The sequence below is a fragment of the Tursiops truncatus genome, chromosome 10 (assembly GCF_011762595.2).
Source record: "Tursiops truncatus isolate mTurTru1 chromosome 10, mTurTru1.mat.Y, whole genome shotgun sequence".
NCBI classification, from domain to species: Eukaryota; Metazoa; Chordata; class Mammalia; order Artiodactyla; family Delphinidae; genus Tursiops; species Tursiops truncatus.
In genome coordinates, this window is record NC_047043.1 from 51799173 (window position 1) to 51826214 (window position 27042).

Genomic DNA, 27042 nt, shown 5'->3' on the forward strand with positions numbered 1-27042 from the left:
ACCAATATTTATATTCCTGACATCACATCAATTACTATGGGCCCTGGCTTAAAAATTTGGCAATTAATAAAGATCAAGAATTAATTATACTGTTTTGCTTTTTACATTGCCCACATTTGATCTTCCTAGATTTAATACCAAGAATTTTCCCATCTCCTTTCCCACACTTGTGGATTGGCTCACTCATACATTAGTTTCACAGTTGGAACATCTGTAAAGATAAGGAAATGGAGAAAAGTACCAAGGCATCTGCTACTGCCTCCTCCACGTCGGAACCTGTGTTCAGGACTCGCATGGCACTGACAGAGGATGACAGTCGGCTTGATTGGCTGATCCCATACCCTGGACCTAATTCATCAGAAGAAGGAAAATAGCTTTGAGAGGGCCATAAATGTAACAGGGTCATGTTGGAAACTTTAAGATCCTTAAGAGGAGGAAAAAAAAACCAATGGGGCAAAGCATTTTAAAAGCAATACTGTATTCTCTGGGTACATTTATTTTTAGTCAAATAAAAGGGCAAAGGCAATTAAAATCACTGACAGTGTGTGGGAAGTAAATTTAAAGAATAGTAGCTATGATATACTTTTCACCAGAAGATAGAAGAAAGCATGGCTGGCCAACTAAGGGCTTGCAAGTCTATAGCCCTGTAATTAATCTAGCTCTATCAGTCAGGCAAATCTCATCTGTTTGCTTGAGCCACAGAGTAGCCCAGAACAAAGATCAATTCTCAAACCAGTAACGATTAGGGAGCTCAAGGAAGGCACGCCAGGAATTTACAAGGGAAAACCCCTCCAATTATTATCTCTTCTCTTTCAAGACAGGCTGATTCATTCTGTAACTAAGATGTATCATTTGATATTTGTCAAGGACCTACTATTGCCCGACACTCTGAGGTATGTAAAGACAAACCATAGATGGGTTCTTCCTCTCAACTACTGTCTACAACATATCATCATTTACAATTAAAACACTTCATCCACCATTTTGGTTTTTTTTTTAAACATATATACAAAGATGAAGTACATAACTGAGAACATAAAACAATTTTTATATTTTAAAATGACATAACTTAGGTTATACAAAAGAAAAATGCCCATCTCCAGTGAGAAAAATGTTCAAATAAGATTGCCAAAGGGAAAAAAGTTACTTGGGGGAAAATTTTTTTAAAAACCCACAAATGACTTATTCTCCAACAAATTAAATGTAAATAAAACAAATCAATTTTAAAACATGATTACTCAATGGAAACTGACAAGGACAAAAAACTTAAGATGAATGCACAGATGATAGTGAAAATGTACTCATCCTTCACCTGAGGCCCCATACACATCGGGGGCGTAGAGGGCACCAGTAGATCTGGAATGGTGTCTGGAGGCTGGAATAACAGGACCATACAAACCTCATCTATTACTACAGAAACAAGGAATAGTGGCAGCACTACAGTCAGGCAAGGAGAGTTAGTTCACAATGGTATTACTATTAATAGTTAAGGATCAGAATATTGCCTTAGACTAGGGCAACTGAACACTTGCATTGCAATATCTTCCTTGACACACAACAGATCTTACACCTAAGGGGACAGACATAAGCTCACAGGAGACAAAAAAGTAAGTATTCAAATGGAAGGAAATGTCAAAAGTACAAGCATGAGACAAAAAAATGAACACTGTAGTTTCAAAAAAAAAACCACTATGGTAAATAGTAACCAATAATAATCCCATCTCCTCTAATCCTGAACCCAGTGAGGCAGTTGTTACTATTCAATTTTACAAATAGCTAAACTAAAGCACAGAGAAAAGTTAATTAATTTGATCAAGGCCACACCTCAGTATTTGTAGTCTTTCAAGGCCTTTGCTCTTAAATAGTACACATACCATCTTTACATTGTTTAAAAGATAACATACCTCATTTATGTTAACATAAATGTTTTCTATAATGGTTCACAGTATATAAGTTCTGCATTCAGTAGATTATTTAAATATCAAAGCATATTTTGAGCACCAAAAAAGGGGAGTATTAACAATTTAATCAAAAAACCTAGAAACTTGTGACTTCTTATATTTATGACATCTCTCTAAATCTAAATTTAGGATATTTAAAATTTTAGATCTTAAAATCTTGATTTTCATAACATCATAAAGTCAGTCTTTTTCTTACACACACAAACAAATAAGCCAGGAAAAAATCATTTTATTATTTAATGAAACATATTACTCATTTTAAAAGTTACTCTGCTTCAGATATATTAATGAGAACAGTTAAAATACTTTTATTACATGAATTACTCTTTCCTTTGCCACAGGACCTTAATGAGTAAGAAAATGATCAAAAAGATTGAGAGAGAGGATTAAAGAGAGAATGTTGCATAAAATGTTTAACAGACCCTGAAAGGTGATTGGTATCATTAGTAAAACATACTAATATATAGTTTTAATTTTACCCAACAGAATAGTTTCTAAAATGATAAGGAAGAGTTGAAGCAATATGGAAATGCTTTAATAGATGAAAAAATTTTGAAAACCTTTTGAAATCAATAGCTATCTGTGGCTGAAGATAACACTCATGTGCTTGTAATAATGTAAGCCTTTTTTTGAATCTGGGTTCCAGAAACAGATGGAAACTAAGAGTGTGAGTTCCAGAGTTCATCTTTGTTTAGCCCTGATTTATTTCTGGTGTTTTAGGACCCTGATGCTGGCCTTGTGTTACAACTGAATAAATGGCAAGCTATGGGATTCATCTGCTGAATGGCCATATTCAAGTCAGAGGTGACAAAAGGATTCACCAAATAAAGAAAGAGAAAAATGTAGGCAAATATGGCAGAAAATGGGAATGAAAAGGACAATCTGATTTCTGGGAATGCTATCTTCATCTCTGTGTAATAAACAGGACTAATCTGCTACCTTTACTATGCAATATCCATATGTAAATAAAGGGCTACAAAATTCAATTCTTCTAAAACTATATGATTAAAAGGTTTAACCACCTTTAAACCAAATAGGATGTTTCATCACAATTGGGAAAACTGCCTCCTTTAATAATAAAATTTAAATGATTTAAATTGCCAAATGGCAGCTTTGAGATAAATCTAGATCAATGACTAAACAACGTATCTCTTTAAAAATTAGGCATGACCACCTAGAGGAGTGGGATAGGGAGGGTGGGAGGGAGCAAAAGGGAGGGGATGGGGGATATATGTATAAGTTCTTACTTTGTTATAAAGCAGAAACTAACACAACATTGTAAAGCAATTATACTCCAGTAAAGATGTTTTTAAAAAAAGGCACATTAACATGTTTATTTTTTAAGTAATTAGAAGTTGGTTATAAATTTCCTCTAATCTCTGACTATTGTACACTTTTAAATGGTACAGAAACCTATTTTTGTTTCTTCCCGATATCTCACATTTTCTACTAATTGTACATTATATAAATATAAGTATTATACTGTTAAAAAAACCTAAGATCCTTGCCACTGATGTGTCACACAACTAACTGTAGGTAAGCAAGCACTGTTCCAGGGCGAAGACTGGGAAGAGCAGTTGCAGCAGTGACGATGACCGTGATAACCACGTGCTCACCGTGTGTAAACACTGCTCTGAGGGACAGTTTTCATGTATTCTCTCCTTTACAGTGTCTTCAAAGCAATGCTAAGAACTACATGCTATTATTATTCTAGCTTTACAGATAAGGAAAAACCCAGCTATAAAACAGCTACAGAGCTGGGGTATCAACCAGGCCATCTGACCCTAGAACATATGCTCTTAAACTATCACACACCCACTCTATTTCCTTTGACTCTTCAAGGTGGCATGCTTACTTTATACAAATGTAAGATTTATTTCATTTTTAAACACATATGCATGAGGATGTACCATATATATATGTATATGTATGTGTGTGTGCATGTATACACACACATACACGGATACTCTACAGACTAAGCCTACTGTATATTGTACATGAACTAAATCTACCTCTGGCAGAGTATAGAAGGAAACTCTTTGGCACCTGGGACTGGAACACAAACAAGGGTTGAGGATACCCCTGCCTGAGTTCCTAGCTCAAAGGGTCAGTACAGGATAGTCTAGTAGTGATATGGTTGAGCCAAATGGCCCAAAGAACTAGAAATTAATCTCTAGAAATTCTATACTAACGTGTCTATTGAAGGAAATAATAATTCCAATAAATAATGAGTGGAACTATGTTCTACATAAGTATCACAAAGTCTGAAGTGCAACTCTCTTAAGTATTACAGTAACCTACATTTTATGGAATTAAAAGAAAAAACCTGAAATGGCTATAAGTAAGTGCATATAAACAAAGTATTAGTTAAAATGCTGAGGACCACACAGAAATTCTAAAGATTTTCAACGTAAAAAATTCTGCCTCTCCAATTACTCTAAAATATTTAGTTTTTTAAAAATCATTTAATATTTTTATAATTGAGGTAAATATAGTATTATAATCAAGGGTATAATAAAATCTCTATAATCAGGGACAGACAGGTTTCACAGCAATGACATGATAGAAGCTAATGCATGGGAAATGTTGTTAAATTGTAAAATACTGTAAAAATATTAATCCCTCCTATTTTAATAAGTTCATTCTTTCTAGTATCTGAAATATCTAAGGTGAAATGTTAATATTTCTGCTAAAAAGGACAAAAGTCTTTATTTTTATCAAACTAAATAGTCCATATTTCACTTAAGAGTAAATATTTAAATATTGTCTTTAAATTTTATAGGGAGATTTGTTAAGAAAAATCTTGAATTCAATATTCTGTAGTTTAAATCTGTATGATATTTACTTGATTATGAAGGCAATTTGTTTATCCAATGTCTAACTTGCTCATTTAAGACAGATAAATGTCAAAGGAATTGCCCAAACATATAATTTCCTTCTGACTGTCCTTAAAAAGAAAAGAGATAGAGGAAAAGATACAGTTGAAGAAATCATCAACTAAATCCAGGGTGTGTTGAGGTTATCAGATGGTAGGAACACAACAGTGAAGCAATATGCCTCACACCTGCCCAAACACTTACCAAGGGGCTGAAAAGAGCGAACAGGACTCGTATCCCTGCTGCTCTCCCGACTGGCTTCCCGGCTGCACCCTTGGCTCACACTTGGTCGAGGAATACGACTGCTTCGGGCTGGTATGAAGCAACAGCAGCACAGAAGGGGAGTAAACAGGAGATAGAGTTTGTATTTTTGATATTTTGGTTTTATTCTTTTCTTTCTTTGTTTCTTTTTTTTTTTTTTGGCCACTCCATGCAGCATGCGGGATCTTAGTTCCCCGACCAGGGATCGAAACCATGCCCCCTGCAGTGGAAGTGCAGAGTCTCAACCATTGGATCAGCAGATAAGTCCCTATTCTTTTCTTTCTTAAAAACTAATAAGTTTTTTCTAAGGTTGAGAAGAAACTTTTCTTGATGAAGCATTACCAGGAATACAATTAAAATTCTTGAATACAGTCTTCTAGTTTGTATGTGATTAGAAGAGTAAAATGATATTTTTCTAAAATAAAAAGATTTAAAATATAAATGAATTATACTTTCAAGATAAGATATCTAATTCCATTTTTAACCTATATTTCAGTTGTCCTTGAATTTTAAGTTGTTTTTCTCTAACTTAAAGTGCCTAAATTGAAGTCTTCAATGCCTGAAATACTAAAGAAATACAAGGTCCCAAGTTCTGCACAAAAATCTTACCCACTGAGAGCCTAGATGGACTAGCCTCTCTGCTACAGCCCTGGCTTCGTGGTATCTTGCTTCTCTTCTGTGCTGAGGCTGAATTGACCAGGACTCTTTGAACACCAGAGCTCACAGTGGAGAGGGCTGTTGTGGTCAGAACTCTTCCCGGAGACCCAGACCGGCTGCCAGCTAAACACCAAACACACATACAAATGTTAAGATATGAACTCCAAGAGAACTTGTTGAAAGGATAAAAATTCAAGAAGTACACCTGAGAAAACTGTGATGGAATGGCAGTTCTAAGTTCAAAGGAGTTAGACTGAGGAAGGTTTATATATACTCAAAACCTGGAATAAAAAGGTATACTATATATACTAGGATTGAATGGTAAATCATGTAAATATATTTTCAGTTTGGGGAGTATAAGATGCTATGTTTAATAAGGACAACACTATTATGATTTTCAGAACATAAATAGTAGAAAAGATTTCCAAAGAAATAAACTTATCTAACAATACATTTCATGCAGCTAAAGCTATATGTTAAAATGCTATATATTAAAGCTATATATTTAAAAGGAAAAAATTAATAATTCTATTATTGCTATCATTTTTGTTAAGAATATGGTAATGAAAATGTGCTTCCTGCTGAGATGCCTCTAAATGGGCATAACAAGGTTATCTTGCAACTATGTATATTTTAAAATTTTTACAAGATTTAATTTTAAATGTTTACAAAGTTAGGCCAGCTGAAAAAGAAACTTGCATTTTGCTATTTGCCTTCAAATAGCGAAGGGGTCTTGGGTGGCCAGTCTGCCAAGTTGATGTATACTGAGGGTAAAACACAACTAAAGGGCAAATAAATGTCAAAGAAGGCAGACCCTTTCTAAACTAGTGATTTTCAGTCTTGGAAGACAAAGGATACGTGGTCAGGGACAGAGAAAGGGAGCTGGACAAAATCTCAGAGATTGGGGTAAGAGTTAAAAAAAAAGTTAAGAAACATGCTTTTAAACTAGAATTGCACGCGTTAGTGTTTAAGGGGATAAGCTCCTTGTCAATCAAAATATTTTTTGTCTGCATTGAAAAGGAAAATGAACTAGATAACTCCAAAGTATAATTTAACTCTAGATTCTGGATGGTAGCATTATAAAAGTTAAACTTGCACTTAAATAAAACGTCATGAAAGCAACGTTTCCTCTTTGCTGGGAACTTCTCCACAGTCACTGCTCACCCGGTATAATCTTACCCAATGACACTTCACTTGCACAGAGCAAAGATTAAAGAGTCAAAGCCAATGGGGACAAGCAGGGAACATCAACCAGGGAGCAGTGCTGAATGTAAGGCAGGGAGTGGTGACATTTTAGTTCAAGCCAGCTCTGTCTTGAGGTAATACTGGCTACATTTTGGGACTTTTTTGTTTTTTAAATGAAAGCTTTGACATGTCCTGATTTTTATTATGTTGTGTAGACCAAATAATACACGAATAGAGGCAGGCTGAATGTGGTTCATGGGCTGCTGATCTGTGACCCTGGCTACCGTTTTCTTGGCATGGTCTTCCTGAATACAATTTAAACTCATGCTTAATTCCTAAACTTTATTAGCACACAAAATGAAACTCATCTTCCGCTGGTTATAGCAATACTGTAAAACAAATCAATGTTTACGATGACGTTAGCAATTTACTATCTGTGTAGAAGGAATTCTAAATTGTTGCAGGGAAATTATACAAGTGTACTTTAAAATGATGAGTCATTTGAATTGTTTCATGATATTTCAGATGAAGAATCTTTAAATCAAGTTTCTTTCAGTTATAACCTTAGAGATACTCACAAGGCACCTATTTTCTCCATGCAGCATCTAAACTAAACATACACACCAAAACACCCAAACACCCAACATGCTACAAACTCACAATGCAAGATAAGCTGATGGAATATTTTATGGGAACACTTGCAACAATATAAAAAGTATAAATTATGAACTGAACACATACAACACGTTATTCTGTTAAAACTAATGTAAGTTTAGGGGGTGACAGTGTTGGTAGGAGTCTGGAGAATTCCTTGAAATGTGGATCTATTCAGCAGAGAGGAAACATATAGTATAGAAGCAGAGTAATCACGCTACCTATTCTAGATTTATTGACTTTATCAAAACTATGCAAGCTCACTCTCTATATATTTAAATTCATTCATGCCCTCTCCTGGGAAATAAAATTGGCAGTGTTAATCATTACCCGCTCTTCTCCAATGGTCGCCCCGGCCCCAACCAACAGCGTGTTAATTACAGTGCCTACAACCCATTTTGGAATTATTTATACTTAGAAGAAAATATCAAGGCTCTTTCCCCAGCAAAAGAACTACCAAGGCTAATTATTTCTTCTAGAAAAACCACACAGTTGATGAAAAAGAGTATGATGTACCTAGGGAATAGCATGCTACTAGAAAATACTCTAATTTATGAAGTTTGGAATTAGATATCTAATTTCTCTTGTGCTGCCTAAAGTTTTCAAATTACCATTTTATACTTTTTATGAGATGTTTTCAAGGCATTACTAAAGTTCCTTCGTTTTTGAATGTTTACATCTGTGGCATCAACATGGATAATTTTAAAAACCCAGGGTTTTGGTAATAAATAAGGACAGGTCAAAGAAAAATCATAATTGGTGATTTTTACCCCAATAATGGCTACAGAATGATATAATATTAAATGTTAAGAATTTCTGCTGAATAGAACCCATTCTTGATAATGAAAATAGGTGATCAAACAATAGATGCACACATAAAGTCTATATATTCTTACCACCAATGGTATTAGCAGATTGTGATCCTGAACAAGTGTAAAGGCAGAATTAGGGTAAGGGTTATAATCCATGAAGAGGGAAGAAGCAGATTTAAAATGAATGGCAGATGGAAATAAGAAGGCTTTAATCAGTTCTTAGAAAATAAAAAATTCTAAAGGAAAAAAAGCAAACTTTAAAAAAAAATCCCAAAACCATTGATGTCTGTAACAAAAGCAGAACATTTAGTAGTTTTTAGCTGATAAACTGAAATCAGACACTCATGTACAAAGCAGATGAAATGAAGGTGCAAAAGTAAATGTAAATTCTTCAGCTTTTCTTCTACTGATAGTCTAAAATCTAAATAATTAAATGTTTAAATTTTTATAATTTAAACATTTAATTTAAAACTACAGGTAAGGAAGAACAACATCTTCTAGCTGAAGAAAAATTAAATGAAAAAGCTACAGGTTTTATCTTTCTTAAGACACACAGGGGAAAAAAACCAAACAGTAGAGGGGTGGGGTGGAGAGACAAAATTTCTGACAGGCTGTACAATCATTTGTACGTTATCAGTCACTACCAACAACAAAAGACACAATCTTTACGTAAACATTTAAGTCTGGAAGTCTCTCCACTGGGTCTGTTTTTATTTATTTTTGGTTAGCCATCAGAACATACCTGCTTTGACCCAAGAGATTTTTTTTTTCCTAAATGGTGATATAAAAATATGGAAAAGACCATGCAAACCCTAATGAATTACTTAAAAGCAAAGTGAAGATGGAGAGCACAGCAATATTTCTGTGCAAATATGTGTAAAGAAACTTGCATCAAATTATACAAGGCCACAATATCTTTTTTCAAAAGAATCTGAAATGAAAAAAACAGTCATTCAAATAAATAAGCAGGCAGATAAACAAAAACCTCACCAATATGATTTAAAATCTAAGTGATTTTATGGTGGGAACGTCTTCTGATCTTAAAATCCTACTAGGTCTAAAAATCTATCATTATGTTCTCACACTCTAGGAGAGGATTTCAAGTATTGTGGATTGGGTTTCAAAGTGAAAAACCAAATGTAAAAAAATTATTCTATATTCTCTTGAAGTGATCAGTAGTTATAATACACTTAAAAGGGAGTTCCTTAAGTAATATATTAAAAAAACATACACAAAGCACTTTGAATCTCTGCCATGAGTTCAGTCTTAGTATTACTTTAGAACTCAGTAAAATATCTCATATAAAATTGTTTTATCATTAAGATGCTGTATACAGACAGTTTCTGGTTGCTACCTTTATTTTTCTTTCTGCTTTAAATTTCCTAACTTCACCGTTATTTTTGCTTCCTGAAGTCCATAAGAAATAACAACAAAGAAGTGCACAATAGGAGTATAAAATTCAGTTGACATTAGGTTAAGAAAAACAAGGACATCAATTTCACCAGCTAAAATATATAGCACATACTTTGTGCTCAGGCAAAATACTAATTTAATTCTCACAACAATCCTGTGAGATTATCCTCTTCATTTTACTGGTTACAGTAGAAGTATATAGAAATACAGCAACTTTAAATAACCTGGAAAAGCCATGGATCAAATCCATGATCTAAATCAATACTTCTCAGACTTGATTGTAACACAAATCACTTGATGATCTTGTTAAAGACTGAATTCAGTAGATCTGTGGTGGCATGAGATTGTACATTTCCCAGGTGATGCTGATGCTGGTCTGGGCACCCCATTTGGAATAGCAAGGCTCTAAACTACTATGCTATACTGCTAAAGATTAAGTTACTTTAACAGTTACCCTAAAAATACACAAGATCTGGGAAGAATGTGGTATGATCTATTCCTAATTTGGTTGGGAGAAGAGCTCTCACCCAGAGGGCATTTGCCATGTCTTCCTATTTGTAAATAACCCTCAATTTGCAAACCAATTTTACTAAGGATTTCTGCTTATTTTTAGGACTCCTGTTGAGTGCTCCCATCATTACTCTGTCTAGATTTTTTGACTTTGGAAAGAGGAGAATCTGCTAGGCCGGACTCGTCTAATCACTGCCCTGACCCCCTCTAAGCCCAGCTCCTTTCCCTGATTCGACGATTCAAGAATCAAGTTAAAAAAACAGACAAATTGGGCATCTATATCCTGGAAGAGTCACCTAAACAACAGTGGAAGATAGCTATATCTATTTCTTTCCAAAGTGGCCAAGTATATAGAAGAACCCCAGAATTACCTCCCTAGAAAAAATTCCTGTTCTAAGAGGTATGTGCTAAGGAAAATCTCTTGATAAAGAAGGAATGTGAACTCTTTGAAATTAATTATGCCTTAAGTGTATATATTACTATTCTGGAATATATAGGAATGGATCATTCATTTTACCTAGAATTCAAAATTGTGCTTTTTAATAATTGTGCTTATGAGAAACTCAGCTTCCAATGAAATAGCAAAAACATAAATCTTAAATTTAAAAAGGAATATAACAAAACTGGTCATTTCAATTTGTTTCCTCTTTATGAATCAGTATATAGCTGCCAAAAATGCTAACTTCATTCTAACAGATTTTAGGGAGAGTACAAAGATACCACATATCTGCCCTTGAACAACATTAGCTAGATGCAACCAGATCTGATGCTAACGTATGGCAATTATTTTGCCTCTAAAAAGCACAATTTTCCACATTTACAAGTTTCTGAGTAGACTGTGAAAACCTTAATGTTAAAAGATTTGTGCTATTTAAAATATCTCCATGCAAAAGTCTGTATAGCAGATGAAGTTTTTCTTACTAAGTGCAGATATCAATGATGCAGCCCTAATAACACACCAAAGACAAGACAACACCCACTCCAAAAATTCCAAAACATGCACAACAACTGACCCAAAACATTGAAAAAAAAAAAATACCTTCATTTTTGTCAGGTGATGATGAACCTAAAGTACAGAACAAGAACTCAGTATGTGGCTTGTCTTTTTTGAAATTAGTTTTGTCTTTTTCCACTGGTCAATCTCTTCACACAGTAACATACAAGGAATACGCTTATCCTAACATATTAGAAATATGGGAGAACTAATAGGCAATACGTACGCTGTGACTGAGACACCATTTTTGTTCGACTTCTTCCTCTGGAATCTGTCTTGGCATTTCCCATACCAGCAAGTGGTGCTGAAAGCTTTGCTCTCACCCGGCCTAAGGAATAAAATTATTTACATAATTAAAGACTTTTTTCTATAATATTTAGTAATTAGGAAAAAAATCTCACTATAATTTTCTAATTGGGTGTGCTTTTCAAGTATTGTTAAATTCTGTAATAATGTAACCTTCACTTACAGATTATAAGATTATAGTTCTCTTAAAATTTTAAAAATACATACTGCTTTTTACGTGTTGCACCATAAGCTAACTTTCCTTTACGTGTAAGAATAAAATCAAACTAAAGATCTCCATTCTCAGTTTGATATTATTGGTCCAGTAAAGTAGAGTTATAATTAAGATAATTACTACAGGCATGCACTTATTCTTAATTGGTAGTTCCAATTTTAAAATTTCCGTTTCCATGAAATTTAATTTATTCTCAAATCCACCCTGTAGTTTAATATACAAGCTAATCGTGGAAACAACAACCCAAACAATCTTTCGGACTGAAAATGTACTTCTAAAGAGATCTGCAAGAAGATATAATACTAGGTAAAATATCTCATCTTTTTATATCCTGTGCTAAACATGAGATTACTACAGGTGTACATGGACACGTTTACTCCTCTCTTCCTCCAACTAACCAATTTCATTTATAAAATTATTTGAGGAAATACCAATCCTCAAAGAGATGGCACTTTTCTACACACATTTCCTTCTCTACCTCCAAGTTGCGTTCCTTTCTTCTCTTACTACTGCCTCATCCCCCTCCACAAAACCAAGACGCAAGATGTTTCTAGAGCTCTTGAACCAAAGGAGATAATGCTTACCAAAGTGCTTAAGTAAACTGTCATTAGAAAAAACAAAAATATATTACTAGCAGGTACTTTGGTATTCTCAAGCAACAGTCTCAATCACTACCAAATCAGAACCAATACCAAACATGATCATAAAGAAGGACTCAAAATACTTTTTAGTTAAAAGTCACAACTTTTAGGGCAATCACAATATAGAGGCTGGGGACTTCCCTGGTGGTGCAGTGGTTAAGAATCTGCCTGCCAATGCAGGGGACACGGATTCAAGCCCTGGTCCGGGAAGATCCCACATGCTGCAGAGAAACTAAGCCTGTGTGCCACAACTACTGAGCCCACGTGCCACAACTACTGAAGCCTGCGTGTCTACAGCCCGTGATCCACAACAAGAGAAGCCACCTCAATGAGAAGCCTGCACACCGCAACGAAGAGGAGCCCCCGCTCGCCACAACTAGTTCTGCCCACACGCAGCAACAAAGACCCAAGCAGCCAAAAATAAATAAACAAAATAAATTTTAAAAAACCCCAACAATATAGGGGCTAGCCTGATATGGCAATATTAATTAGGAAAACATACAGTAAAGAGTAAGGAAAAATTAAGAAATGAGTGAGGGAAGATAAGAGAATAATTAGGAACTAGGAATAAAATGAAGCAAAAGGAGAAGTACAGTTGGTAGATCCTAGCATTCTATCAACTTCTTTGAGGCCCCTAAAAAGCCCATAATTCAGGACTTTCACCCTTTTACAGAGTCTGTTTAGAATAGGACACAATGTTCTCCTGACTAAGAAGTAAAATAGAAAAAAATTATTATTTTTGAAATGCAGAATGTATCCAGTACAACAAAGAAATTAGGATAAATTAAGTATTTTGATACTACCATTCTAAATTACAATGCCACAGTGCCAGAAACTAGTACTCTAATTTAAAACTGAAAATATGAAAATATTTCAAATATATCAGAGTAAGTATGAGGCCTCCAAAATGTTAAATCTACTTAACTGTGTATCACAAGAAAATGTCATCCATGTAAAATTTAGAAAAAAAAAATGTGTTTCATATCAGAGGCTTAATAAGACAGCCTTCAGGCAGGATAAATATAAAAACTGAATTTTTTCCTTTCTACAAATTCAAAAGCAATAAATAATTTTTTAAAAGGTAAACTGGCTCAGTAAAATAAAGTATTATACCTAGCAAGGTTTTTGTAATCCCAAATTCAACTCATATGCAATTCTCCAGTCACTGATTCAAAATCAAAGATACATTTAAAAGCTGACAAAATAAATGCATTTAAATGCTGAGGATATTTAAAGACGATAAAGCAATGGCACGTGCACTCTCAAAGTATAAATGAATTGGCATAAATTAAAAACCAAAAACACAAAATAAAAGCATCAATGTCACTACAAGAAAAAAATGAAACTATGTAACTTTATATTAGGTATTATTAAACATGTTAAGCATTTATGTTTTTCTAGCATGAGGTGATGCAAGATACAAAGCAAAACTCCAAGATGAAGGATTAAAAAAAAATCCACATGTATAACTAACACAACCAAACATGAAATGTAAAAGCTACCACAGCTCGCAAATTATATAGATTTGCAAAGAAATTAGCCTATTTTAGTTTTTAATATTTAATTCCTACCAATGAAAATATTAATGTAGAGGTATTTGTGTTACTAACAAAATGTATAATTCTTACCATCTTCAGATGCTGTTCCTAAATAAGAGAAATAAAACAATAACATTTCAACAAAGTCTGCCAATGCTGATGTTAAAACCTTCCTCGTGCCTCCCACCCAACGAAAACAAAAGGGCAAAAGAAAAAATTTCTAGTTTGATAGCCTTAAATTAGCTTTTAAAAGATTCATTTTGAGATAAAAGAAAATTTGAGGTAACCTAATGACTCATAGCACAAAAAAGGTTAAAACTAGACAATTAAAAATAGCAAAATTCTGTAACAAACACGTTTATCTGCTATACTTCATACTTAAAATTTTAAATGGTGAAGAAAATTAGAGAAATTAATTACTCAAGAAAGATGCAACTTTCATTGCTCTCTCCAAAATGAAGATTTTTATAGATCTTTCCAATGTAAGAATTCTTTCTGTGCATTTTCAAAAGGTAGTCCATAAAAGAACTAGAAAACTAATTGACAAACATGGGAATCAAATCCATGACCTAGGTCTCATTAACCCAGTATTTTCACCAAAGCATTACAAAGACCTATCAATCCATTAGCTATTTATTCAAAAATTCTTGTACTCCCTAAGATGTCAATGAAAACTAGCAAAAATGATCAAGTAAATGGAATTCCCTGGCACTCCAGTGGTTAGGACTCCACGCTTTCACTGCTGAGGGCCCGGGTTCAATCCCTGGTCAGGGAACTAAGATCCCACAAGCTGCACGGCATGGCCAAAAAAAAAAAAACTCACTACTACTATAGGGCAATAACAGATGTTTCTCCGTGTGTGTGTATATAGATTTTTTTTTAAAAAAACAGGATTAAACATCAGTGAGAGTAACACATCACATAACATAGGTGATTCCTCAAATAGGCTGATGTTTCTGACCCAAAAAAGAAAACATTTTGATCTGGAATGTGAGAATAATTTGTTTTTAAAGGATCTAGAATCTCAGTGTTAGAAGTGATATTGAATGGTTTGAAATATAGAAACTATCTCTTGGTTAGGTTTTCTTTCATTTAATAATTTTTTAAATTTATGAAATACATTAAACACACACAGAAGCACAGAGACTAATTATAAGTAACACTCATGTACCCAACCCAAGATTAAATAAATCTTCCATTTCATCAGAATGGAAGACATACCAATTTCAGAGTTTATGTAATAATTGACAGAAAAACATAGTTTTCCATTTTCCCTAGATCTCATACTGTGACTTACAGATTCAGGATCTTCTTACAAGTTCTTATAAAAAAGCTCAAGTTCTTAGATAACATTATGGTATCTGATGAAGTGAAGGGCAAGTGTGGATAATACACAGTCTAGTGTTAGACAAGAATACCATACAGATAAAAATTACCACACTGGATCAAGCAACTAAAGATAAACTAAATACTGAAATTAAAAAGGCATAGCTCAGGGCTTCCCTGGTGGTGCGGTGGTTGAGAGTCCGCCTGCCGATGCAGGGTACACGGGTTCGTGCCCCGGTCCGGGAAGATCCCACATGCCACGGAGCGGCTGGGCCCGTGAGCCATGGCCGCTGAGCCTGCGCGTCCGGAGCCTGTGCTCCGCAACGGGAGAGGCCACAACAGTGAGAGGCCCGCGTACCACAAAAAAAAAAAAAAAAAAGGCATAGCTCAAAGTAAGTTCAATTTTGATTAAATGTTAATTTAAAACTCACTCTCTGAAAGACAGCATCTGTGACTTGCATTTCATTTTCATAAATAACCATATGAATCTGTAAAATATGTCATTTGTCTCTCTCTGTATCAGAGTTATTAAACTACAGAACTGAATCAAGTGACTTATGAGATTCCTTTCCCTTCTTCTGAATCTAATATTTCAGAGAAAGACTTAAGAAATCAAGAATATTCTAAGAGCTCAGGTATAAAAAATCAAGAAAATTGATTTAACTTATAACAAACAGTAACCTAGTACTTGAGTAAACTGAGAAACCCAAAATGGATATGTCTAACCCAAAATTCAATCAGAGAATTACGTAGCCATTTTCACATTAAGAGTGCTGCCAAATAAGCAGCCTATTTTCAGAACTTAAGAGAATGAACAAAGGTATCATGTAGAATCCAAGAGCCATAAAATTTTTTAGGTGTATTAGAAAAGGAAGTTCTTACCATCCATCTTGTCAGAAGTATCCTCTGATGAAAGAGCAAGCAAAGAACAGAACAAAACTTAGTATATTAGAAAAGGATTTTATAACCCCTGGAAAACATTATTTTTAAGAACACAGAATTCATAGCACACACGTATATATGAAGCTTGTTTTCAACTAAAACATACTAGGAGATTAAACAAGACGAGGTTTCTTTGTGAGATAAAAATACCCCCCCCCCCAAAAAATATATATAGAATTGAATGGACAATAAGTCTGATTTTCACTAGCTAAATAAGTTAGAGAAGCCCATGTCCCAACCTTGGACCCCTGCACCATCAGACAAACCATTTGCTTGGGTCTGTTGAGTTTCTCGTAATCTAAGAGTCACCTTGCCCTGCTTTCTCTTTTCCTCTATAGGCTAGAGCACACCCCCAAATTCTGCTCTAAATTTAGCTGTCTCATCATTATCCTCTGTCTACTGCGTTGCTGCTTCCTCACCCCATCCTTTCTTAGTACTTTCAGTCCCTTTAAGACCTGAAATATGGATAAATCTAACAACTAAATTTCTCTACCCCGCTACTTTGAGGTCCCCAATAGAGAAAATTACAAAACCAAGAAGTCATGCATACTGGCACTACTAGAAACTGGGGTAATTATCAGGCTTGGCCTTTAGTGACTGTGCAGAAAAGTGTTAATAAACCAGGTCTGATACTCTTAAGAAGAGCCTAGTTACAGGGCTAGCCCTTAGCTGGCCTTTGGGAATTTAGTTTTGGATCCTAATTTTATCAATGATGAGGTTGTTTTGTGTGTTTGAGTGTTGGGAACGGGGTATTGAACTCCTGCTATACCAACTTGCCTGAATTGTTTTTGCAGACAATGTGATTTATGGGGAATACCTGTTATCTTTTTCGGAGTACGGAATTCTGGTAATTGTGGCTGGTTGTGCAGCAGAGTGCTTGCATAATGACCGCCCTTTTACCCTCACCCTGGACTCTGAGTCTTAAGGAAGCTTCTCTGGACAGAAACACTATGCACATGTTCTACACTCATTGCTGGAGGAAGGAGCATGTTCTGTGCAGCCTGTCATTTTCGCCTCTGGGAAGGATAACTCTGAAAGCCTGTGTCTGGACTCCAGACTACCGGATGAGTCTTTTTCCCTTGCTGATCCTGCTGTGTGTCCTTTTGCTATAATAAACCTCAGCCATGAGTACAGCTAACAGTCCAGTGAGTTCTCTGGTGAGTTTCTCAATGTGTGGGTGGTTGCAGGAAGCCCGGAAGAGAGCCCCTCCTCTTGTGCCTCCTGAACTGCTATTCCAAACCTCAAGCCACCTCTCAGACACCCTGCTTTCTATTAGCTCAGTGTCCTGACTCTGATTCCTCAAACATGAAGACATAGCTACCTCCCCATTACATGGCTCTTAATGCACACCCGCCCAAAATATATCTGAATCTACCTCCTTCCTTTCTTTCCCTTCTACCTCAGTGAAACTGATGACCCTTCCACATCCAAGGCTAACTCCCCAGCTCTTCTCTATACATCCTATTCCTCATGTCTCTCATAAGAACTTTGACCGTAAACAATTTCCTTTTATTCTTCCATTTTTTACTTTTCCTTCTCTACTGACTCTACCATCTTAGTATGCAAACATATTCAACTCCCTCAATTTTAAAAAACAAGAAGTTCATTAACCTTTAACAACGGATAATTCCTACAATCTTCTTTCATCTCCTCTCAACCACTAAGCCTAGGAATAATTTATACAGATTCTCCTTCCAACTTCTTCCTCAATCAACTGAAATCTGACTTCTGTCCACATGACTCCAACTGAAAACATTTATTTTCTTTTTCATTTAAGCAATCCCACAGACCTAGTTGTTGAGAACAAATATTCATAAATATGCATAGATATATCAAGGTTTCCTTAACAGAAATTCCTGTCTCCCATCATACCAAGCTTACTCTTCAGGATAAAGTTTTCAAGGGTAAACCTCAAAACACTCATCATATCCCCGTTGCCAAAGGATTCAGCACTTCAGTGGACGAAAAATCCTGTGGCAACTGCTTTAAGTAATGTATTGAGTTTAATATTGAAAGATTACAGTACCTTAATTACAGAAGATTACAGTAAGAACAATCCTCTAATGACTTCCAAATCTAATCTCAAGCACAGATCTCTCTCCTGAGTTCTCTACCACTGTATGTAATTCTTTCATATACTACTATGCCTCCGAACACTTCCAGTTTGATGTCTCAGGGATTTCAAACTCAAAATGCATAAAACTCAACGAGCTTTTAGCTGCTCATCCTTTAGCAACCTACCAATACACTGAGAGACTCTTTCAATATAGAGGCATATATCTCCGGATCCATAAATGTTCAGCCATGATAAACAAGGCTCAAAGAGAAGAAAACAAAGAATACACAAGTCACATCTGTATAAGAAAGTTGAGGAAGGGGGGGAAGGGGGTTTAGAAAGAAAAAGGGAGGAAGGAAGGAAGGGGGGAGGGGCGGATGGAGGGAGGGAGGGAGGGAAGAAAAAGAAAAAAAGACAGAAATAGAAAGAATGAGAAAATCTATTCTCTAAGCCCTGGAGAGAGGCACAGACAAGTATCTCATTGTGCCTGAGTGTGAACCTGGGCCAGATGAAGAAAAGAGGATAGAGGGACACCTTTCCCTTCTGTAAAGAAGCAAACATGCCATTCAAACCTTAAAGAACCAAAAGAAACAAATTAAGCAATCTCATGGCACTATTATGACTTTCTTATGAAAAAAAAAAAATTGCTGCTGGGAGTTTCCTGGCAGTCCAGTGGTTAGGACTCTGCGCTTTCAGCCGAGGGCTTGGGTTCAATCTTTGGTTGGGGAACTAAGATCCCACAAGCTGCGTGGCGCGTTCAAAAATTAAAAAAAAAGAATTGCTGCAAATGGCTTTCGAGTTCATATTAAAACATTTCAAATTCAGTATTTTCTTCTGGTACTAAAAAATAATGGATACTAAATATAATGTTTTATTTTTAAGACTCAGGATGAATGTTGTATTTCTGTTTTCCATTTTCCCCACTTAAAAAAATTAATGTGTAAGTCATGTACCATACAATTTACTCTTTCATAGTATACAATTCAGTGTTTTTAATATATCCACAAGACTTAACAACCCTCATAAATATCTAATTCCAGAACATTTTCATCACCCCAAAAAGAAATCTTATACCCATTGATGTCATTCCCTATTTTCCCAACTCCCAACCCCTGGCAACAACTAATTTACTTTCTGTTTCTGTGGGTTCACGTATTCTAGGTATTTCATGTAAATGGAATCATACAGTATGTGGCTGTTTGTGTCTAACTTTATAATGCTGTCGAGTTCCACCCCTCTTAGAGCATGGGTTAGTATTTCACTTTTATGTAATGTGCTCCTTTTTATGGCTGAGTAATATTCTGCTTCATTGTATGCACATACCTCCCTAACCATTCACCAGCTGATGGACATCTGGGTTGTTTTCACTTTTGGGCTGTTATGAATAATGCTGCTATGAACATTCATTTGTGTACATGTTTTAATGAGAACATATGTTTCACATATCTTGGGTATACAGCTAGGAGTGGAACCACTGGGTCACATGCTAACTCTATGTTTCACTTTTTGAGAAACTGCCAAACTGTTCACATAGTGGCTCCACTTACATTCCAGGAGCAGTGTATGAGGGTTTCAATTTCTCCATATCCTCACCAGCATTTGTTATTGTCCATTCTTTGGATAACAGCCTAGCAGGTGTGAAGAGGTATCTCATTGTGCTTTTGATTTGCACTTCCCTAATATCTAAGGACGTTGAGCATCTTTTCATGTGCTTTTATTGGCAATTTGTATATTATCTTTAAAGAAATATGTATTCAAATCCTTTGCTTATTTATAAATAGAATTGCCTTTTTGTTACTGAGTTATGAGTTCTTTATATACTTGAGATGTTAAGTCCCTAATCAGATATGTGATTTGCAAATGTTTTCTCTCATTTTGTGTGTTGTCTTTTCATTTTCTTGACGGTGCCCTCTGAAGCACAATGTTTTTAATTTTGATGAAGTCCAATTTATCTAGCTTTTCTTTGGTTGCTTGTGTTTGGTGTAGTATCTAAGAAAACATTGCATCGTTCAAGGTTATGAAGATTTACACCTGTGTTTTCTTCTAAGCATTTTATAGTTTTAGCTCTTACATTTGGGTTTTTTTTTTTTTTTTTTTTTGCAGTACGCAGGCCTCTCACTGCTGTGGCCTCTCCCATTGTGGAGCACAGGCTCCAGACGCACAGGCTCAGCAGCCATGGCTCACGGGCCCAGCCGCTCCATGGCATGTGGGATCTTCCCGGACCGGGGCACGAACCCATGTCCCCTGCATCGGCAGGCGGACTCTCAACCAATGTGCCACCAGGAAAGCCCTACATTTGGGTTTTTAATCCATTTTGAGTTAATTTTTTGGATATGATATGAGGTAGGGGTCCAAATTCATTCCTTGGCCCCTGGCTATTGAGTTGTTCCAGCAACATTTGCTGAAAAGAATTCTTGCCTACTGCATGGTCTTGGCACCCTTGTTGGAAATCAACTGACCACAGATATACGGGATTATTTCTGGACTCTCAATTCTATTACATTGGTGTGTATGTCTATCTTTATGCCAGTACCACACAGACTTGATTACTGTAGCTTTGAAGTAAATTTTGAAATTGGGAAGTGTGAGTACCCCAAGTTCGGTCTTCTTTTTCAAGATCGTTTCATCTATTCTGGAAACTTTGCTTTGTCATTTGGATTTTAGGAACAGTTTGTCAATTTCTATAAAAAGGCAGCTGGACTTTTGATAGGGATTGCATTGAATCTGTATGTCAATTTCCCATCTTAATATTAAGTCTTTAAATAACCTGTGTGTCTTTCCAGTTATTTAGAGCTTTAAATTCTTCTAACAATGTGTTGTAGTTTTTAGTGCATAAGTGTGAAATAAAACATACATATGAGCCCAATTCCTGGCACAGAGCTCCTAAAACCCTTGTAATTTCTCAAGTGGTAAGAGCACTTGGTGTACCTTTTTCTCTAATATTTGCTCCTTGACCCTGGTACCTGACAGAGCTCCTAAATCCCTTGGAATTTCCTGGGTGATAGGAGTGTCTTTTGTTCTAATAAGGCATTTCCTGGTGGTCTCCTCGACAGCCTCAGGATGGGGGATGGTCACCAGAAAGATGAAACCATGATTAAAAGCTTGGAATTTTCAGCCCCATCCTCCATCCTCTTGGGAAGAGTTGTGAGGTTGGAGACTAAGTTAATGATCAATTATGACTATGTGATGAAGCCTCCATAAAAATGGCAAAAGCACAAGACTCAGAAAGTTTCTGGGTTGGTGAACACACCCATATGCTGGGAGGGTGGCACACTGCAACTCCACAGGGAAAGAAGCTCTTGGGCTTGAGACCTTTCCAGACCTCACCCCCTGTATCTCTTCATCTGGCTTCTCATTCATACCCTTTAATATCCTTTGTAATAAACCAGTAATCTAGTAAGCAGACTGTTTTCGCAAGATCTGTGAGCCACTCTAGCAAATTAATTTAACTCAAGGAGGGGGCAAGGGAACCTGTGACTTAGAGCCAGTTGGTCAGAAGCACCGGTAACAACATGGACTTGCAATTGATGTCTGAGGTGGGGGTGAGTGGGGGCGGGGGTCGTGACAGGCTAAGCCCTTAACCTGTAAGGTCTGTGTTAACTATAGTTAGGGCCACAACTGAATTGAATTTTAGGACATCTAGGTGTTGTCTAAGAATTGCTGGATGTGAAAATCCCACACATCTGGTGTCAGCAATATTATGAGTGTAAGAGTAAAGGAGAAACGTAAGAGTAAAGGAGAAACATAAGAGTGGTTCATCCTAGAGAAGTCTTACACTTCTTTTGTTCTATCGATTCCTATGTACAATGTATTATTCTTTTTGAGGCTATTGTAATTGGAATTGCTTTTTAACTTTATTTTCAGATTGTTCATTGCTAGCATTTTTTGTAAAGGTTTATTATTTTTTTTCTGACTCCATCAACTATCTTTATTTTATTTTTTTTATACAGTCAGTTCTTATTAGTTATCCTATACATATTGGTGTATATATGTCAATCCCAATCTCCCAACTCATCCCATCACCACCACGACCACCGTCCCCTGCTTTCCCCCTTGGTGTCCATATGTTTGTTCTCTACATCTGTGTCTCTATTTCTACCTTGCAAACCAGTTCATTTGTACCATTTTTCTAGATTCCACATATATGAGTTTGTATACGATATTTGTTTTTCTCTTTCTGACTTACTTCACTCTGTATGAAAGTCTCTAGGTCCAACCACGTCTCTACAAATGACCCAATTTCGTTCTTTTTTATGGCCGAGTAATATTCCATCATATATATGGACCACATCTTTTTTATCCATTTGTCTGTCGATGGGCATTTAGGTTGCTTCCATGATCTGGCTATTGTAAACAGTGCTGCAGCGAACACTGGGGCGCATGTGTCTTTTTGAATTATGGTTTTCTCAGGGTATATGCCCAGTAGTGGGATTGCTGGGTCATATGGTAATTCTATTTTTAGTTTTTTAAGGAACCTCCATACTGTTCTCCATAGTGGCTGTATCAATTTACATTCCCACCAACAGTGCAACAGGGTTCCCTTTTCTCCACACCCTCTCCAGCATTTGCTGTTTGTAGATTTTCTGATGATGCCCATTCTAACCACTGTGAGGTGATACCTCATTGTAGTTTTGATTTGCATTTTATCTAATGATTAGTGATGTTGAGCAGCTTTTCATGTGCCTCTTGGCCATTTGCATGTCTTGTATGGAGAAATGTCTATTTAGGTCTTCTACCCATTTTCTGATTGGGATGTTTGTTTTTGTAATATTGAGCTGCATGAGCTGTTTATATATTTTGGAGATGAATTCTTTGTCCATTGATTTATTTGCAAATATTTTCTCCCATTTTGAGGGTTGTCTTTTCGTCTTATTTATACTTTCCTTTGCTGTGCAAAAGCTTTTAAATTTCATTAGGTCCCATTTGTCTTGTTTTTTTTGTTTGTTTGTTTTTTTTTGCAGTACGTGGGCCTCTCACTGTTGTGGCCTCTCCCATTGCAGAGCACAGGCTCCGGACGTGCAGGCTCAGCAGCCATGGCTCAAAGACCCAGCCGCTCCGCGGCATGTGGGATCTTCCCGGACCGGGGCACGAACCCGTGTCCCCTGCAACGGCAGGCGGACTCTCAACCACTGTGCCATCAGGGAAGCCCTATTTTTGTTTTTTATTTCCATTTCTCTAGGAGGTGGGTCAAAAAGGACCCTGCTGTGATTTATGTCATAGAGTGTTCTGCGTATGTTTTCCTCTAAGAGTTTTATACTTCTGGTATTACATTTAGGTCTTTAATCCATTTTGAGTTTATTTTTGTGTATGGTGTTAGGGAGTGTTCTAATTTCATTCTTTTATATGCAGCTATCCAGTTTTCCCAGCACCACTTACTGAAAAGACTGTCTTTTCTCCACTGTATATCCTTGCCTCCTTTGTCATAGATTAGTTGACCATAGGTGCATGGGTTTATCTCTGGGCTTTCTATCCTGCTCCATTGATCTATATTTGTTTTTGTGCCAGTACCATATTGTCTTGACGACTGTAGCTTTGTAGTATAGTCTGAAGTCAGGGAGTCTGATACCTCTAGCTCCATTTTTTTCCCTCAAGATTGTTTTGCCTATTTGGGGCCTTTTGTGTCTCCATACAAATTTTAAGATTTTTTGTTCTAGTTCTGTAAAATATGCCATTGGTAATTTGATAGGGATTGCACTGAATCTACACACTGCTTTGGGTAGTACAGTCATTTTCACAATATTGATTCTTCCAACCCAAGAACATGGTATATCTCTCCATGTGTTTGCGTCATTTTTGATATCTTTCATCAGTGTCTTATAGTTTTCTAGGTACAGGTCTTTTACCTCCTTAGGTAAGTTTATTCCTAGGTATTTTATTCTTTTTGTTGCAGTGGTGAATGTGATTGTTTCCTTAATTTCTCTTTTGATTTTCGTTGTTAGAGTATAGGAATGCAAGAGATTTCTGTGCGTTAATTTTGTATCCGGCAACTTTACGAAATTCATTGATTAGCTCTAGTAGTTTTCTGGTGGCACCTTCAGGATTCTCTATGTATAGTATCATGTCATGTCATCTGCAAACAGTGACAGTTTTACTTCTCCTTTTCCAATTTGTATTCCTTTTATTACTTTTTATTCTCTGATTGCCGTGGCTAGGACTTCCAAAACTATGCTGAATAAGAGTGGTGAGACTGGACATCCTTGTCTTGCTCCTGATCTTAGAGGAAATGCTTTCAGTTTTTCACCATTGAAAATGATGTTTGTTGTGGGTTTGTCGTATATGGCCTTTATTATGTTGAGGTAGGTTCCCTCTATGCCCTCTTTCTGGAGAGCTTTTATCATAAATGGGTGTTAAACTTTGTCAAAAGCTTTTTCTGCATCTATTGAGATGATCATATAGTTTCTATTCTTCAATTTGTTAATATGGTGTATCACATTGATTGAGTTGCATACATTGAAGAATCCTTGCATCCCTGGGATAAATCCCACTTGATCATGGTGTATGATCCTTTTAATGTGTTGTTGGATTCTGTTTGTGAGAATTTTGTTGCGGACTTTTGAATCTGTATTCATCAGTGATATTGGCCTGTAGTTTTCTTTTTTTGTGACATCTTTCTCTGGTTTTGGTATCAGGGTGATGGTGGCCTCGTAGAATGAGTTTGGGAGTGTTTCTTCCTCTGCAATTTTTGGGAAGAGTTTGAGAAGGATGGGTGTTACCTCTCCTCTAAATATTTCACAGAATTCACCTGTGAAGCCTGGACTTTTGTTTGTTGGAAGATTTTATTACAATTTTATTTCAATTTCATTACTTGTGATTGGTCTGTTCATATTTTCTGTTTCTTCCTTGTTCAGTCTTGGAAGGTTATGCCTTTCTAAGAATTTGTCTATTTCTTCCAGGTTGTGCATTTGATTGGCATAGAGTTGCATTTGATTGGCATAGAGTTGCTTGTAGCAGTCTCTCATGATGCTTTGTATTCCTCCAGTGTCTGCTGTATCGTCTCCTTTTTCATTTCTAATATTATTGATTTGAGTCCTCTCCCTCTTCTTCTTGATGAGTCTGGCTAAAGGTTTATCAGTGCTGTTTATCTTCTCAAAGAACCAGCTTTTAGTTTTATTGATCTTTGTTGTTGTTTTCTTTGTTTTTATTTCATTTATTTCTGCTCTGATCTTAATTTCTTTCCTTCTAATAACTTTGTATTTTGTTTGTTCTTCTTTCTCTAGTTCCTTTAGGTGGTAAGGTTAGATTGTTTATTTGAGATTTTTCTTGTTTCTTGAGGTAGGACTGTATTGCTATAAACAGCCAATAAGTTTTGGATCGTCATGTTTTCATTGTCACTTGTCTCTAGGTATTTTTTGATTTCCTCTTCGATTTCTTCAGGGATCTCTTGGTTATTTAGTATTGTTTAGCCTCCATGTGTTTTGTGTTTTTTACGTTTTTTTAACTGTAATTTATTTCTTCTCTCATAGCATTGTGGTTGGAAGAGATGCTTGATATGATCTCAATTTTCTTAAATTTACCGAGGCTTGATTTGTAACCCAAGATGTGATCTATCCTGGAGAATGTCCTGTGTGCACTTGAGAAGAAAGTGTAATCTGCTGTTTTCAGATGGAATGTCCTATAAATATCTATTAAATCTATCTGGTCTATTGTGTCATTTAAAGCTTGTGTTTCCTTATTAATTTTCTGTTTGGATGATCTGTCCATTGGTGTAAGTGAGGTGTTAAAAGTCCCCCACTATTATTGTGTTACTGTCGATTTCCTCTTTTATAGCTGTTAGCTTTTGCCTTATATATTGAGATGTGCCTATGTTGGGTGCGTATATAATTGTTATATCTTCTTCTTGGATTGATCCCTTGATCATTATGTAGTGTCCTTCCTTGTCTCTTGTAACAGTCTTTATTTTAAAGTCTATTTTATCTGATATGAGTATTACTACTCCAGCATTCTTTTGTTTACCATTTGCATGGAATATCTTTCTTCATCCCCTCACTTTCAGTCTGTATGTGTCCCGAGGTCTGAAGTGGGTCTCTTTTAGAAAGCATATATATGGTTCTTGTTTTTGTATCCATGTCTTTTGGTTGGAGCATTTAATCCATTCACATTTAAGGTAATTATCAATATGTATGTTCCTATTTCCATTTTCTTAATTGTTTTGGGTTTGTTTTTGTAGGTCCTTTTCTTCTCTTGTGTTTCTCACTTTGAGAAGCTCCTTTAGCATTTGCTGTAGAGCTGGTATGGTGGCGCTGAATCCTCTTAGCTTTTGCTTGTCTGTAAAACTTTTGATTTCTCCATCAAATCTGAATGAGATCCTTGTCAGGTAGAGTAATCTTGGTTGTAGGTTCTTCCCTTTCATCACTTTAAATATATCGTGTCACTCCCTTCTGGCTTGTAGAGTTTCTGCTGAGGAATCAGCTGTTAACCTTATGAGAGTTCCCTTGTATGTTAATTGTTGTTTTTCCCTGGTTGCCTTTAATAATTTTTCTTTGTTTTTAATTTTTGTCAATTTGATTACTATGTTTCTTGGCGTGTTTCCCCTTGAGTTTCTCCTGCCTGAGACTCTCTGCACTTCCTAGACTTGGGTGGTTATTTCCTTTCCCATGTTAGGGAAGTTTTCGACTATAATCTCTTCAAACATTTTCTCAGGTCCCTTTTTTCTCTCTTCTCCTTCTGTGACCCCTAAAATGTGAATGTTGGTGCAT

General features: G+C 36.0%; 1 protein-coding gene across 13 annotated transcripts in view; it reads right to left on the reverse strand.

Moving 5' to 3' along the window:
* CLASP2 (cytoplasmic linker associated protein 2) overlaps positions 1–27042 on the reverse strand; it is a 177290-nt gene that overhangs the window by 50245 nt on the left and 100003 nt on the right. For 6 of the 13 annotated variants that reach the window (XM_033864534.2, XM_033864532.2, XM_073810972.1 and 3 more), the window contains 7 exons: positions 16231–16254; positions 14113–14130; positions 11550–11651; positions 5708–5878; positions 5042–5149; positions 1313–1375; positions 242–348 (listed from right to left, as the gene is read on the reverse strand). In XM_033864534.2, the coding sequence (XP_033720425.1) occupies positions 242–348; positions 1313–1375; positions 5042–5149; positions 5708–5878; positions 11550–11651; positions 14113–14130; positions 16231–16254 (593 nt within the window). The remainder of the gene's footprint in view (positions 1–241; positions 349–1312; positions 1376–5041; positions 5150–5707; positions 5879–11549; positions 11652–14112; positions 14131–16230; positions 16255–27042) is intronic. The other 7 variants (XM_033864535.2, XM_033864538.2, XM_073810974.1 and 4 more) reach the window with 3 other exon arrangements.